At 49.7% G+C, this 12,851-nt stretch overlaps 2 protein-coding genes across 2 annotated transcripts; one reads left to right on the top strand and one right to left on the bottom strand.

The window, feature by feature from the left end:
• The first annotated feature begins 6,873 nt into the window (after nt 1-6,873).
• On the top strand, nt 6,874-9,638 carry LOC136515730 (uncharacterized). Its single transcript, XM_066509243.1, has 3 exons — nt 6,874-7,573; nt 9,310-9,483; nt 9,625-9,638. The coding sequence occupies exons 1-3, from the start codon at nt 6,874-6,876 to the stop codon at nt 9,636-9,638; spliced, it is 888 nt and encodes a 295-aa protein (XP_066365340.1).
• Nucleotides 9,639-9,643: 5 nt separating this feature from the next.
• LOC136515729 (uncharacterized) lies at nt 9,644-10,601 on the bottom strand. The gene is made up of 4 exons (XM_066509242.1): nt 10,322-10,601; nt 10,129-10,247; nt 9,974-10,027; nt 9,644-9,784 (listed from the first exon to the last, which is right to left on the bottom strand). The coding sequence occupies exons 1-4, from the start codon at nt 10,599-10,601 to the stop codon at nt 9,644-9,646; spliced, it is 594 nt and encodes a 197-aa protein (XP_066365339.1).
• Between the last annotated feature and the right edge of the window lie 2,250 nt (nt 10,602-12,851).

Here is a 12,851-nt window from a genome sequence, read left to right as displayed (position 1 = left end):
TTGTATTGTTATATAATGCACTTTAAGTATGGGCATGCTTAGGTTATGTACTGTGTTATTTAGTTTGTCGGTACGTACTTCTAGTATTATTGTGTTGTTTAATGTGTCATAGTATTGGACTTTTCATTATGTAATAGTTTTTATTATTTGTGGTCATAATATTCAGTTTAATATTGCGGACGTAGTGAAATATGATCATGTGCTGCAAATAAAATCTAACGAAGTAGGGCATTATATAATTCAACACACACAACATATGAAATAGCATATGAGAACATGTATCGAACTAGGGTACAAAGGTCCTGAACTAAACCTAACATGCCTTAGGTAATTGAAGCGAACAACAAGCACACGAAATGGCATGTGAGAACATATACCAAACAAGGGTACATAGTTCCTTCGACTAAACCTAACATGCCTCATCATCTCAACATCACTCTCTGTCAGCTCTCCAATAGGGCGATCATCATCAGAATCAAGAGCCCTTGCCATCTCATATGACTCTGAATCATTCATAATTTCAATACTATTGGAGCCACGGAATCCATCTCCACAGTGCACTTGCATAGCAACAGGGGGCACATCCACATTGTCAGGAATATCTCCTACAACATAAGTAGCAAAAAAAGGAAAGAATGAAAAAAGGATGTAAGGAAGGGGTAAGCTCCCAATAACCATGCGGATAAGACACTTACTTGGATGATTCTGTATCAAAGGGATCTCATGAGGAGGATCTGCCACAACATCATGAGTCTAACAAGCATCTTCAACTAGCTCATTGGGGGTAGATTGGGCATCGAGAACCGTATGTGCAACCTCCACATCCATATCAGGTTCTGGGACGGGAGGGTCGAAGTGTGCCTGCTGACCCATTGGTGGGGAAAACCTATAAGGGATGGGATCAACTAACACCCAACGCACAACCACGTCCAAACTTTGGAACTAGCACTTTATAGTCGATCTCACATAGTTCTCCCACTGGTCTGCACACCGAATTGGGATCATATTCCTTAGGATGTTGGGAGGGGAACCTAGGTGAAGTACATCCTCCACTGCGATGCCATCATTATCATCAGCTCCATGGCAATGTAGCTCCTCTCGAGCCCTTACAACCAGCTCACTAAATGAAGGCTTCTCATTGAATAACATAGGCACACTTTGCATGTCAACAAACTCAACATATCCATAGCGATCTCTTTCCACGGTGCCTCCATGATATATGCTCACTAGGTTGTCCATCTAGTAGTTCAAACAAAAATTGAAATACAGTTCATTTACTCCAAAGTAGCTGCTATATAGTACCTCTCTAATACATACTAACCAACTACACCCTAAGTATATAAATACAATCTATTAACTACATAGCTAAATCCTACCTAAATAACTATGTCACTAGCTATCTAACTATATTTATCTCACTGACTAAATCAACTAGCTATCTAATAACTATATCTATGTACCTATGTCACTAGCTATCTAACTATATTTATCTAACTATATCTATCTCACTAACTAAATCAACTACTGAAAGGTCCTTGTGTGGTTTTGGTAATTGAGTGACAACCTAGGTGGACTAATTGTGTTTATATAAGATACATAGGTGATTAGTCCACATGTACATATGTGTGAGCAACATATGCCATGAAGGTGAAAATGGCGCGGAGATGTTGCAAAGCTCACACATGTGATGATGAAGGAGCTCATTGCACATGAGACATGACATTAAGTCATGTGATCAAGGTAGAGAAGATCAAGACAAGACTTGGCTTGATAGACCGGTTGCAAGCGTAAAGGGCGAGTCAAAGGCTATGGGGTGTACGACCCCGGATACCCACGGCCGACCACATGAGCTGCGCCCCCAGGGGTGGCCTAGCCCACAAGAAGAAGCCTTGTGGGGCACGACTCTGCTCGGCGCCTTTCGCAAGACATCGGGAAGATATCCTGAAGATACTACGAGATCTGTTAGGATATGTATGATCTCAAGATTCCTGTAATTAGTTATTACTTTCCGGTTATCTCTCAGATCTAACCGACTTGTAACCCTGCCTCCTGGACTATATAAGGCGGGCAGGGACCCCTTCCAAAATCATGGCATATCATATGATAGCTAATACAAACCAACAGACCATAGGAGTAAGGTATTACGTCATACCGACGGCCTAAACCTGTCTAACTCGTGTGTCTCTGTTGCCTTATTGTTCTTGATCTCACGCTCCTCTGCCGATCAATCTACCTTCGTGGGATACCCCTCGGAGGACTGCCGATGATATTCTGTCGACAGTTGGCGCGCTAGGTAGGGGTGTGCGTGCTGTTTCCTTGTCGAACAAGATGGTTTTTTCCGCAGGCTCTTCGTCCCTTCCGTAGCCCAGCTAGATCTTCACGGTCGGATCCATCTCGTGGGTCATCAACGCTGACGGAGTCGGAGAGCTCCTCGAGCCGGGGCATATCGGTTCTGCGCCGGCCACCCCCGCACCTGCAACTACAGATCCGATCTCAGAGCCGATTTCGAGGTCTCCTTCAGCGATGACTCGTCGTCCGCTTCCTCGCTACCAGAGGAGGCCGATCAACAACGACGATCTGATCGATTCCATGATTGGGTTGCACTGAAGCTCGACAATTGTCTCTCCGTCGCCGAATCAGCACTAGACACTCTGGTTCAGCGTCGATCACCCTCCGATCCTGATCTATCGGAGGCTGCTTGGGAAACCATAGGGGTTACGGCCCTACCCTTCGGGTTCTCCAACACCGCCGTCGTTCACCAACATGCCCTAAGGGGCAAACTCACCAACCAGGTCACCGTCCAGCTTCCGCCAGCCGTCAACATGCTACACTTAGGCCGGAGCCCCGGGGCGCACCTCCAGACCATCCCGGAAGAAACTTCGGGCTCCGAGTCTCAAGGCTCTACGGAGACCCTCGCCGAAACTTTCTCCGATCAATTCCTCCTTCCACCCTTTTGGGGTGGAGCGATCTTCAATGTCAGCATCGACAGCCCTCCTCGGAACGGCAAAACAGAGGAGGAGCGTGTTGCTTGGGAGAACCAGAACGTCAACCGTGTGTAGCGGCGAGAAAACGAGGCAGCCATCGCGAGGGCCGAGGCTGCTCGGAATAATCGACTTGACTCCTAAGGAAGACCGCTCCCGCTCCACCGCGACCTCGATGAAGAATTTCTTCGCATCGATGGCCATGACGTCTTCAAGACTCCAAGCCCAATTTAGCAGTAGCCGCCAACGAGCTCGCTCATTTCCCTCAAACGCCCGAGCTCACCAAGATCACGCCATGCTTAAAGCGGCTCACTATCAGGTCAATGAGATCCACAAGGATCAGAGACCTTTGTGCTCTGCGAGCATGATTCACCGATCAGCTGCGCCGAGGTCCAATCGCCGCCCCAGTCAAAGCCGTTTCGCCGACCAGTCACTACCTCTCTAGGGGGGACCCGGGCGGCATCACGCCGAACACCATCGCCAGCACAACTAGGAGGTCGAACAGGATGCCAGAGTACATCTTAGCAACCTCTGGGATGCGCGGCGGCGTATCAAGCAACGTCGTTTTGGTCGCCACGAAGATGAAGTGCGTCGCCGCCAGGACTACGAAAAGGAGTATGGCAATCCGGACTCAGCCCTTGAGCCTATCCCCAACCACAACGCCATAGGCGACGGTGTCGACAACCCTAAGGGGCCTCCGGCTTTCACAAGGGCACTCCGAACGCTTCGATGGCCCCGTGGTTTTAAGATCACCGGGGTCGAGCCCTACGAAGGAAGAATGAACCCAACTCAGTGGCTACAGGCTTACGCCATTGTCGTCCACGCCGTGGGAGGAGACACCAGCATCATGGCAAATTATCTCCCCGTCATGCTCACGCCACCCACCATGAGCTGGTTCACCAGCCTTGCGCCGGGCTCCATCGGCTCATGGGAAGAGTTGAAGAAAGTTTTCACCGACAACTATATGGCCACATGTACTCGACCTGGCACGAAGCATGATCTCAGTCGCATCAACCAGAAGCCATCCGAGCTCCTCCGCAGCTATATTCAGCGTTTCTCCGAGATGAGGAATTCTATCCCCAACATCATGGAAGCTGAAGTCGTCACCGCCTTTATACGAGGACTCCACCATCGCGAGCTTCGCTCCAAATTCAACCGTAAGCCGCCTACCAGTATCGGCGAAATGATAACTACCGCCAACTAGTACACCGATGCCGAGGAAGCCGAGGTGCGCTTCAACGAGGATGCAGGCACTCAGCGACCGCCTAACCGCTACGACGATCGTCCCGACAACTGACATCACAGCGACCGCCGCCCCGATGACCGCAGCTATCATCGCGATAGCGGCCATGATCGAACAGGAGGACACAGGCCTGACCAAAATCGCCACCACTGGCCAGAACACATCTTCACCGCTGTTAGTCAACCTCACGCCAAGCATAACTACGACGAACATTACCAAAAGATCCTCGACGGCCTGTGCCCTCTTCATAGGAACGCCAAACACAAGATGAAGGACTGCATTGGTCTAGCCAGGGAGTTCCAGGACAAGAGGAACGATGACGGCGCCAACGATGGGGCCGGAGGTCGCCGACCGCCTGGGAACGACAACAACGCCTTTCAGGACCACGATAAGGTGGTTGCCACCATCTTTGGGGGCCTTGCCTCCACTGAGAGTAGAAGGGAACGCAAGCTTGCCACCCGATGAGTGCTCGCCGTTGCTTCAGAAGAAACTACCACCGACCCTAGCTATCGCCCATGGTCTGAGGTCCCCATCACCTTCAGTAGGGCCGACCAGTGGGCAGACATACCCTACACAGGGTGTTTCCCCCTCGTCCTCGACACAACCATCCATAAGGTGCTCTTCAGAAAAGTCCTTGTTGATGGTGGCAGTGCTTTGAACCTACTCTTCACCGGGGCCCTAAGGGAGTTGGGCCTCGCGATATCAGATCTCACACCCTTGGACTCCTCCTTCTGGGGTGTGGTACCTGGAAGGGCATCTAGACCACTTGGAGAAATCACCCTACTAGTACAGTTCGGCACGGCAAGCAACTACCGTGTCGAGCATATCAACTTCTATGTCGCCGACTTCGACACCGCCTACCATGCCATACTTGGCCGGCCAGCTCTAGCCAAATTCATGGCTATACCACACTACGCGTATCTAGTGTTGAAGATGCCTTCACCTGCAGGAGTCCTGTCTCTGTGGGCCAACCTCTCCGTTGCCTACGCCTACGAGACAGAGAGTCTCGCTCTCACCGAAGCCACCGACCTCTCCATCCAAATGGCTAGCGTGGTTGCCGAAGCCAAGACAGCACCCACCGATGACATGGAGATTCTGAAGCTAGAGCTTCCCCATGCCTCCGCCAAGTCCAAGGAAATCAAGGAGGTTGGCCTCGGCCTCGATGATGCCTCCAAGACCGTGAAGATTGGGGCTCACCTTGACCCCAAATAAGAAAGCACGCTCGTCTCCTTCCTACGTGCCAACGCCGATGTGTTTGCTTGGAAACCTGCAGACATGCCGGGGGTACCACGGGAGAAGATTGAGCACTCCTTGAATGTCTCACCGACCGCCAAGCCGATCAAGCAGAAACTCTGTCGATTCATGCCAGACAAGGAGGCTATTAGGGTAGAAATAAAATGGCTCTTAGCTGCCAGGTTTATAAAAGAAGTGTATCATCTAGATTGGTTAGCAAACCCTATTCTCGTTCGAAAAAAGAATAAAGAATGGAGAATGTGTGTTGATTATACTGATCTTAACAAACACTGCCCTAAAGACCCCTTTGGCTTGCCTTAGATAGACGAGGTTGTAGACTCTACTACCAGCTACGAACTACTATCCTTCCTTGACTGTTACTCTGGCTATCATTAGATCTCCCTTAAGGAAGAAGACCAGATAAAGACGTCGTTCATTACACCTTTCGGTGCATACTGCTACAAAACTATGTCCTTTGGGCTCAAGAACGCCAGGGCTACCTATCAAAGGGCCATTCAGATGTGCCTCGACCAGCAGATCGGCCACAACGTCGAAGCCTACATCGATGATGTGGTTGTCAAAACCAAGACAGCCGACAACCTTATCGCCGACCTCAAAGAAACCTTCGCCAACCTGAACAAGTACCGATGGAAGCTGAACCCTTCAAAGTGCATCTTTGGAGTTCCATCCAGTATACTGCTGGGCTACATCGTCAGTGCTCGAGGCATCAAGCCTAATCCTAACAAGGTCTCCACCATCACCAATATGAAACGGCCAACATGCATCAAGGATATACAGAAGCTTACAGGTTGCATGGCTGCTTTAAGCCGCTTCATATCACGCCTTGGCGAAAAAGGGCTGCCTTTCTTCAAGCTCCTCAAGGCCTTCGAGCGCTTTTCCTGGTCAGAGGAGGCAGACTCAGCTTTCGAGCAGCTCAAGTTGTTCTTAACAAAGCCGCTGATAATGACAGCGCCAAGGCCAGATGAGACTCTGTTAATATACATCGCCGCCACTTCCCGCATCGTGAGCACAGCTATTGTGGTCGAACACGAAGAGGCCGAGCATGCCTATAAAGTACAACATCCGGTTTACTTCATCAGCGAGGTACTTAATGAGCCCAAAACTTGTTACCCTCAGGTACAAAAGCTATTGTACGCCATTCTTATTACGTCACGCAAACTCTAGCACTACTTCGAATACTACAAGATCGCCGTGGTCACTGAGTTCCCTTTGGGGGACATTCTTCGCAACAAAGAGGCCAATGGCCACATCATTAAATGGGCTATTAAGCTCGGCACCTATTCCATCGAATTCAGAAGCAGACCTACCATTAAGTCACAAGCGCTCGCCGACTTCGTCGCTGAATGGACCAAGATCCAAGAGCCCATTGCCACTGCTTGCCCTGAACACTGGGTGATGCACTTCGACAGCGCCCTTAACATCAACGGTGCTGGTGTAGGCATTCTGTTCATTATGCCGACCAAGGATAAGCTACGTTATGTTTTGTGGATACACTTCCTGGCCTCCAACAACGCTGCGGAATATGAAGCATGTCTTAATGGTCTTCGTATAGCCGTTGAGCTCGGCGTCAAACGCCTCATGGTGTACGAGGACTCTGCACTGGTTATCAACGAGCTCAACAAAGACTGGTCCTATTCCAGCGAGAAGATGGATGCTTACTGCGCTAAAATCATAAAGCTTGAAGGAAAATTCTATGGCATCGAGTATCACCACGTGGTACGTGACCAAAATCAACTCGCCGACCACTTATCCAAGCTGGGTTCTTCTCACGCCACGATCCTGCTAGGGGTTTTTGTTCAAGATCTCCCAGCGCCATCCATCAAAGAAGATAAGGAAGTTGAAGAAGTTCCCCCTGCCGAGCAGTTGGTACTTGTGGTACCTTCGCCGATCGCCAATTGGAGGGAGCAATTCATCAAGTACCTCACCAGCGCCGAGGTACCCGCAGACAAGACTGAAACTAAACGCCTAGTTCATCGGAGCAAGCTTTACGTGCTGATGGACGACAGCTTGATGAGAAAAAGTGCCAAGGAAAGGATACTGCAGAAATGCATCACCCAAGAGGAGGGAGTGAAGCTACTTCTTGAAATTCACTCTAGTTCCTGCGACAACCATGCGGCCTCGAGAACATTGGTCGGCAAGGCTTTCTGGGCTAGTTTTTATTGGCCCACAGCCATCACTGATGCAGAAGATCTCGTCCGACATTGTGAAGGATGCCAATTCTTCGCTAAGCAAATACACGTGCCGGCGCAAGAGCTGCAAACCATTCTAGCTTCCTAGCCCTTTGCATGCTGGGGACTGGACATGATCGGGCCTTTCAAGCCAGCACCAGGTGGTTTCCGGTACGTGTATGTCGCCATTGACAAGTTCTCCAAGTGGATTGAATATAAACCGCTCGTCTCGGCTACTGCAAAGAAGGCAGTTGAGCTCTTTGAAGATATCATCTATAGATTTGGTCTGCCAAACAGCATCATCACCGATCTCGGAACTATGTTTACTGGACATCACTTCTGGGACTTCTGCGAAGACCGTTGCATCTCCATCAAATATGTTTTCGTTGCCCATCCAAGAGCCAACGGCCAAGTCGAACGGGCGAACGGTATGATCCTTGATGCCCTAAAAAAGCGACTGTATCAGAAAGAAGAAAAGCACCCGGGCAGATGGCTCAAGGAGCTTCCAGCTATAGTCTGGGGACTGCATACTCAAGCTAGTCGCAGCACTGGCATAACTCCATACTTTCTAGTCTACGGCTCAGAAGCCATACTACCAGCAGATGTTACTTTCCGAGCACCTAGAGTGGAAAACTATGATGAAAAGCAGGCCAAGGCTGTTCGATCTGAGGACGTCGACAGAGCTGAGGAAGAGCGCCTAATCACCTATGTCTGTATAGCTAAATATCTGGAAGGCTTGCGGAGGTACTATAACCGAAACGTCAAAGGTCGTTCATTCGCTGTTGGCGATCTCGTTCTCCGCAGAAAACAAAAGACTGAAGGGTTGCACAAGCTCTCTTCCCCCTGGGAAGGGCCTTATGTCATCAAAGAAATTACTCGACCAGGTTCTTATCGCCTAAGTGACTTAGAAGGAATCGATGTTCCCAACTCATGGCACATCGAACACCTTATACGTTTCTATCCTTGAAACACTACAGATATGTACTTTACAATTTTATATTTAGATAAGTTTTTGGTCTCCATAACGTGTCACCGTTGGTGTCCGTAACATGTCACCGTTTTGTCTCTTTTGTGGTTTAACAACCTTTTGTGGTCGCCGAACTATATGCTATTTCATGACGAACTCAAATACGTACTCGCCGTAACTGCGCCAACCATGTTTCTCCAAATCACCGAACACGATTTCTCCAAATCGCCGAACACGATTTCTCCAAATCGCCCAACATGATTTCTCCAAATTGCCAAACTTGATTTCTCCAAATCACCGAACACGATTTCTCCAAATCGTCAAACATGATTTCCCCATATAGTGAAAACATTCTTTGATCGAAGAGCAACATTCTTTCTTTTATGTTCTCTTCGGAGACGACCCAGTCTCTGATTTCTCCCTACACGTGCTACGGGCTCCGCGCTCTGCGTTATGGGTGGTCGGCTGTGGTTCCTTGGTCACACCTATTTTTCCTACATGTCTATGGGCTCCGCGCTCGACGTTATGGATTATGGGTCAGCCAAGGCCGAGAGTTCAACATAGAATACATTGCTTGGACGCCGCTTATGTTGCCTTTATCTCCAAGTTCGTATAACAACTACCGACCAGAACACATTCATCGTTGTTTTTTATGGAAAAGACTTAGCCACCAATTTTTCCCTACACGTGCCACAGGCTCTGCGCTCTACGTCATGGGTGGTCGGCTGCGGTTCCTGGGTCACGTCTGTTACTCCTACATGTGCACGGGCTCCGCGCTCGACGTTATGGACTATGGGCTGGCCAAGGCCATAGGGATCAGTAGCAGACCAACTGGTCAGATGTTAATTGAACTACGCATAATCGCGTCAGGTTTGAAACTTCGAAGATTATTTCGCCGAACTACAAGCAAACTGCATATATTACATATACATGCACCTTAAAGCATTTATTCAACGAATAATTATTTCTTGTGCTTTTGCACTTTCTAATTACACTGTCAGGCCTTTACAGATGATAATTTATGAGTCGATTACTGAGCTTTGCCGTTACCATCCATTTCACCAAATAGGTCTATATCGCTGGCCAGCATCTTCGCTGCTTCCTCCACTTCATCCTCCTGCTGCTGTGTCCCCGCGTCGTCCAGTCCTTCGGCGAACCCACCCCCTATCGACTGAAGGTCAATGGTAGCGTAATGGGACCAAACAACCGCGAGGACATGGGTCGCGACGGTCGTAATGGCGTCGCGGTTGAAAGTCTTGAAGTTCTCCCATGCTGCCTTGCACCTCTAGATTATGGTGTCGGGATGTTGACGCCTGTCGTCGTGCTGAGCAGCTATTTCTAGATCGACGCAGTCAAGTACTGTCTTAATTGTGGCGATTACAGCATCATAATTCTCCTTTTGGACCTTGGCCTCCTGCACCAGCACGTCGAACTACGCTTTGGCTTTATGACGATAGCCTACGAGAGTTACAATGATCCATTATACAAGGAAGCTACTCCAACAATAATTCTGACCAGGAGGAATTCACCTTTCAGCTCCTCAGCAAGTTTGTCTGCCCGCTCTGCTTCTTTTGCTTTCTCCTGGCAAAGTTGATCGATGGCCTGACGCATCTGTCCGAGCCCAGTGTCTTGCTCTACAAGAACAACTATTGTTAACGGACATGCTACTGTTCAGCAATACCAAAGTACATTCATTGATGCACCGTACCTGCTTTCTGTTTGGATATACTGTTGAGCTGTTCGCTTTTCCTCTCCAGCTGCTCGAAAGCACTTCTTAGTTGGTCGGAGATAGCAGCAAGCTGGTCGGACTGGCTCCACACTTGCTCGGACATAGCCGCCAGCTTTTCGGTAAGGACCCCCTTCTGGTATTCCAGGTCCTGCGCATTCGACTCTGCAAGATCTCGTTCGTGTTGGGCCCTCTGGATATTTTTCTCCAAGAGGTTCCTGGCCTCTTTGAGTTTTTTGTTCTCCACGGCAAGGGGCTCCATTCGCTTTATCAACTGGTGGCGCTGCTAGGCAACTTGAGATATCTCCTACAAAATGAATGATGACAATATAGTTAACCAATTCCAATAAACAACCAGGATCTTTCTAGATGATGTATTCACCTTAATCTATTTCATCACACCACTAAGAGAAGTCTCCAGTCTCCTGAACTCCTTGGTGGTGTCCTCCTCTTCGACAACAACTATTTCATCGCCGCACTTTCGAAGAATCCGGATTGCTTGGGGTCGAGGTTCATCACGCATGATCTCTTCCACCTCGTCTTCTTCCATTGTAGCCGAGGGGACCACCTTGGGGCTCGGTGGTCGGATAGCAGGTCCGACCACGCCCTCCGAAGTATCAGGGATTGCCGTTTGCTCCTTCGGTGCCGAATGCTCTTCCGCTACTAATTCCTCAGTGGCCGAAGGCACTATCACCGACTCGTTCGCCGTAGTAGGCATTCACTCACGGTTATCAAGCCCACTAGGGGCAGCAATTGGCTCCTAAACACTCGAGGACTCCTAGATGTGGTCTATTGGCGTCTCCACTGCTCCAGGGCCAGTTACTGGTTGCTGCTCAGTCTGAGCGGGTGGGGCTAGATCAGTTGTTGGCTTTGCACTATACCAAATTAGTTATTCAGTCACAACAGAAGTAAGGGAAATACAGTGAAGTAACATCAGCACAAGGACACCTACGGTTTGGTCTGATGGTTCAATTTCTTGAATCAATGGTGCCGGCCTGAGCCTCCGGGCATAGCTGCAGGGTCGACTCCTATGCTCGGCGGGGGAATTCTCGGCTCTTCCTCAGTCGGCCTTGGTTCCGCCTGCTGCTCTAGGGCTGCTGCCTTTTGTTACTTCGGGATCTCCGTTGCCTGCTCTGCAGGGATTTCCGATGTCTGCTGCGCAGCAATTCCCTCCACTCGATGCTCGGGGACTCTCCTTGTTGGAGCCGCACAGACTTCTTCGCCTACCCCGGTTTGTTGCTCCGTGCGTGGGTTGCACGGAGGCTCTTTCGTGCTCGGGAGAGGGTTCGTGAGAATCTCGTCGTTGTCAGACCAATCGAACACTGCGGTTCTTCATGTTTGATTGGTCTAGTCATCATCCAAAGAGATCCCGCCTAGTTTGCGGGAAGCAGTCACGGCTATTTTCCTCTTCTTCTAGGCCAGCTCATCTTCTGCTGGCCTCTTCCCCCTAGTTTTCGCTGACACCGGGGGAGGACTCTCCATCCAACCAGTGTCCATTCCTCTAGATTCCGAGGAGACACTGACAGAGCTTTCTTCAATTTGAATAGGTCGTCGTACATCTACTGACGATGGCCAATCATTTCTCGGCACGCCCGAGAAATACACCGCCCTGTCCTGCGAATGGATCTTCACATGAGTAGGATCGGTTTATTGCTTGGCAGTATAAATAAACTACTAGGAAACATATAGTCAGGACATTCACCTGAGGAGGCAAATTCTTGCAATTGAAGGGCTTCATATACCCTGATAGCCTGAAGGAGGATAGCGGAGCGAACAGCTCGGCAGTTCGCTCTTCGACGTCGCTCCTAGATAGTATTTCTGGCCTCTCTCGAGTCCCGTCGGTCTCGCCTTTGAATTCAAAGCCTAGGTGCGCCCTCTCTTTACAGGGTTGTATGCGGCGCACTATGAAACTCGCTGCTACCAATCCACCATTGGTCTTCACGCCCTTTATCAAGCCGAGGAGTTCATTCACTTGCTCCATGTCATCCTTGCTCGGTAGCTCTGACCAACTCCTCTAGCTTTCTGGGATGTGGTCGGCGTTACAATGCACCGCTGGGTGGCTTTGTCTCATGTAGAACCATCTGGTGTTCCACCCCTTCAGCGACGTGTTCAGCGGTATGGTAAGATATTCACCTGCCATCCCATCCCGAAGCTAGAGATACACCCCGCCGACCACCTTGGAACCAGCGCCACCTCTCTTCTTCAACCATAATAGGTGACGGAAAAGATTGAAGTGGGGTAGGATGCCAAGGTATGCCTCACAAAAGTGGATGAAGATAGAGATATGCAGAATGGTATTGGGGTGGAGATTGCACAGAGTAACCCCCCAGAGCTCCAACAGATCCCTCAGAAATGGGTGCATAGGAAACCCTAACCCATGCTAGAAATAGTCTTCAAATACTACTGCTTCGTTAGTGTGAGGCATGGGAAAGGACTCACCAGAAGCTGGCCGCCATCCGGCGGTCGCACGGTCGGGGAGAACGCCGGCTTCCACCAATCGGTTCAGCTCAGC

This window comes from Miscanthus floridulus, chromosome 17 (genome assembly GCF_019320115.1).
Source record: "Miscanthus floridulus cultivar M001 chromosome 17, ASM1932011v1, whole genome shotgun sequence".
Classification (NCBI taxonomy): domain Eukaryota; kingdom Viridiplantae; phylum Streptophyta; class Magnoliopsida; order Poales; family Poaceae; genus Miscanthus; species Miscanthus floridulus.
This window is presented reverse-complemented; position numbering and strand designations above follow the sequence as displayed.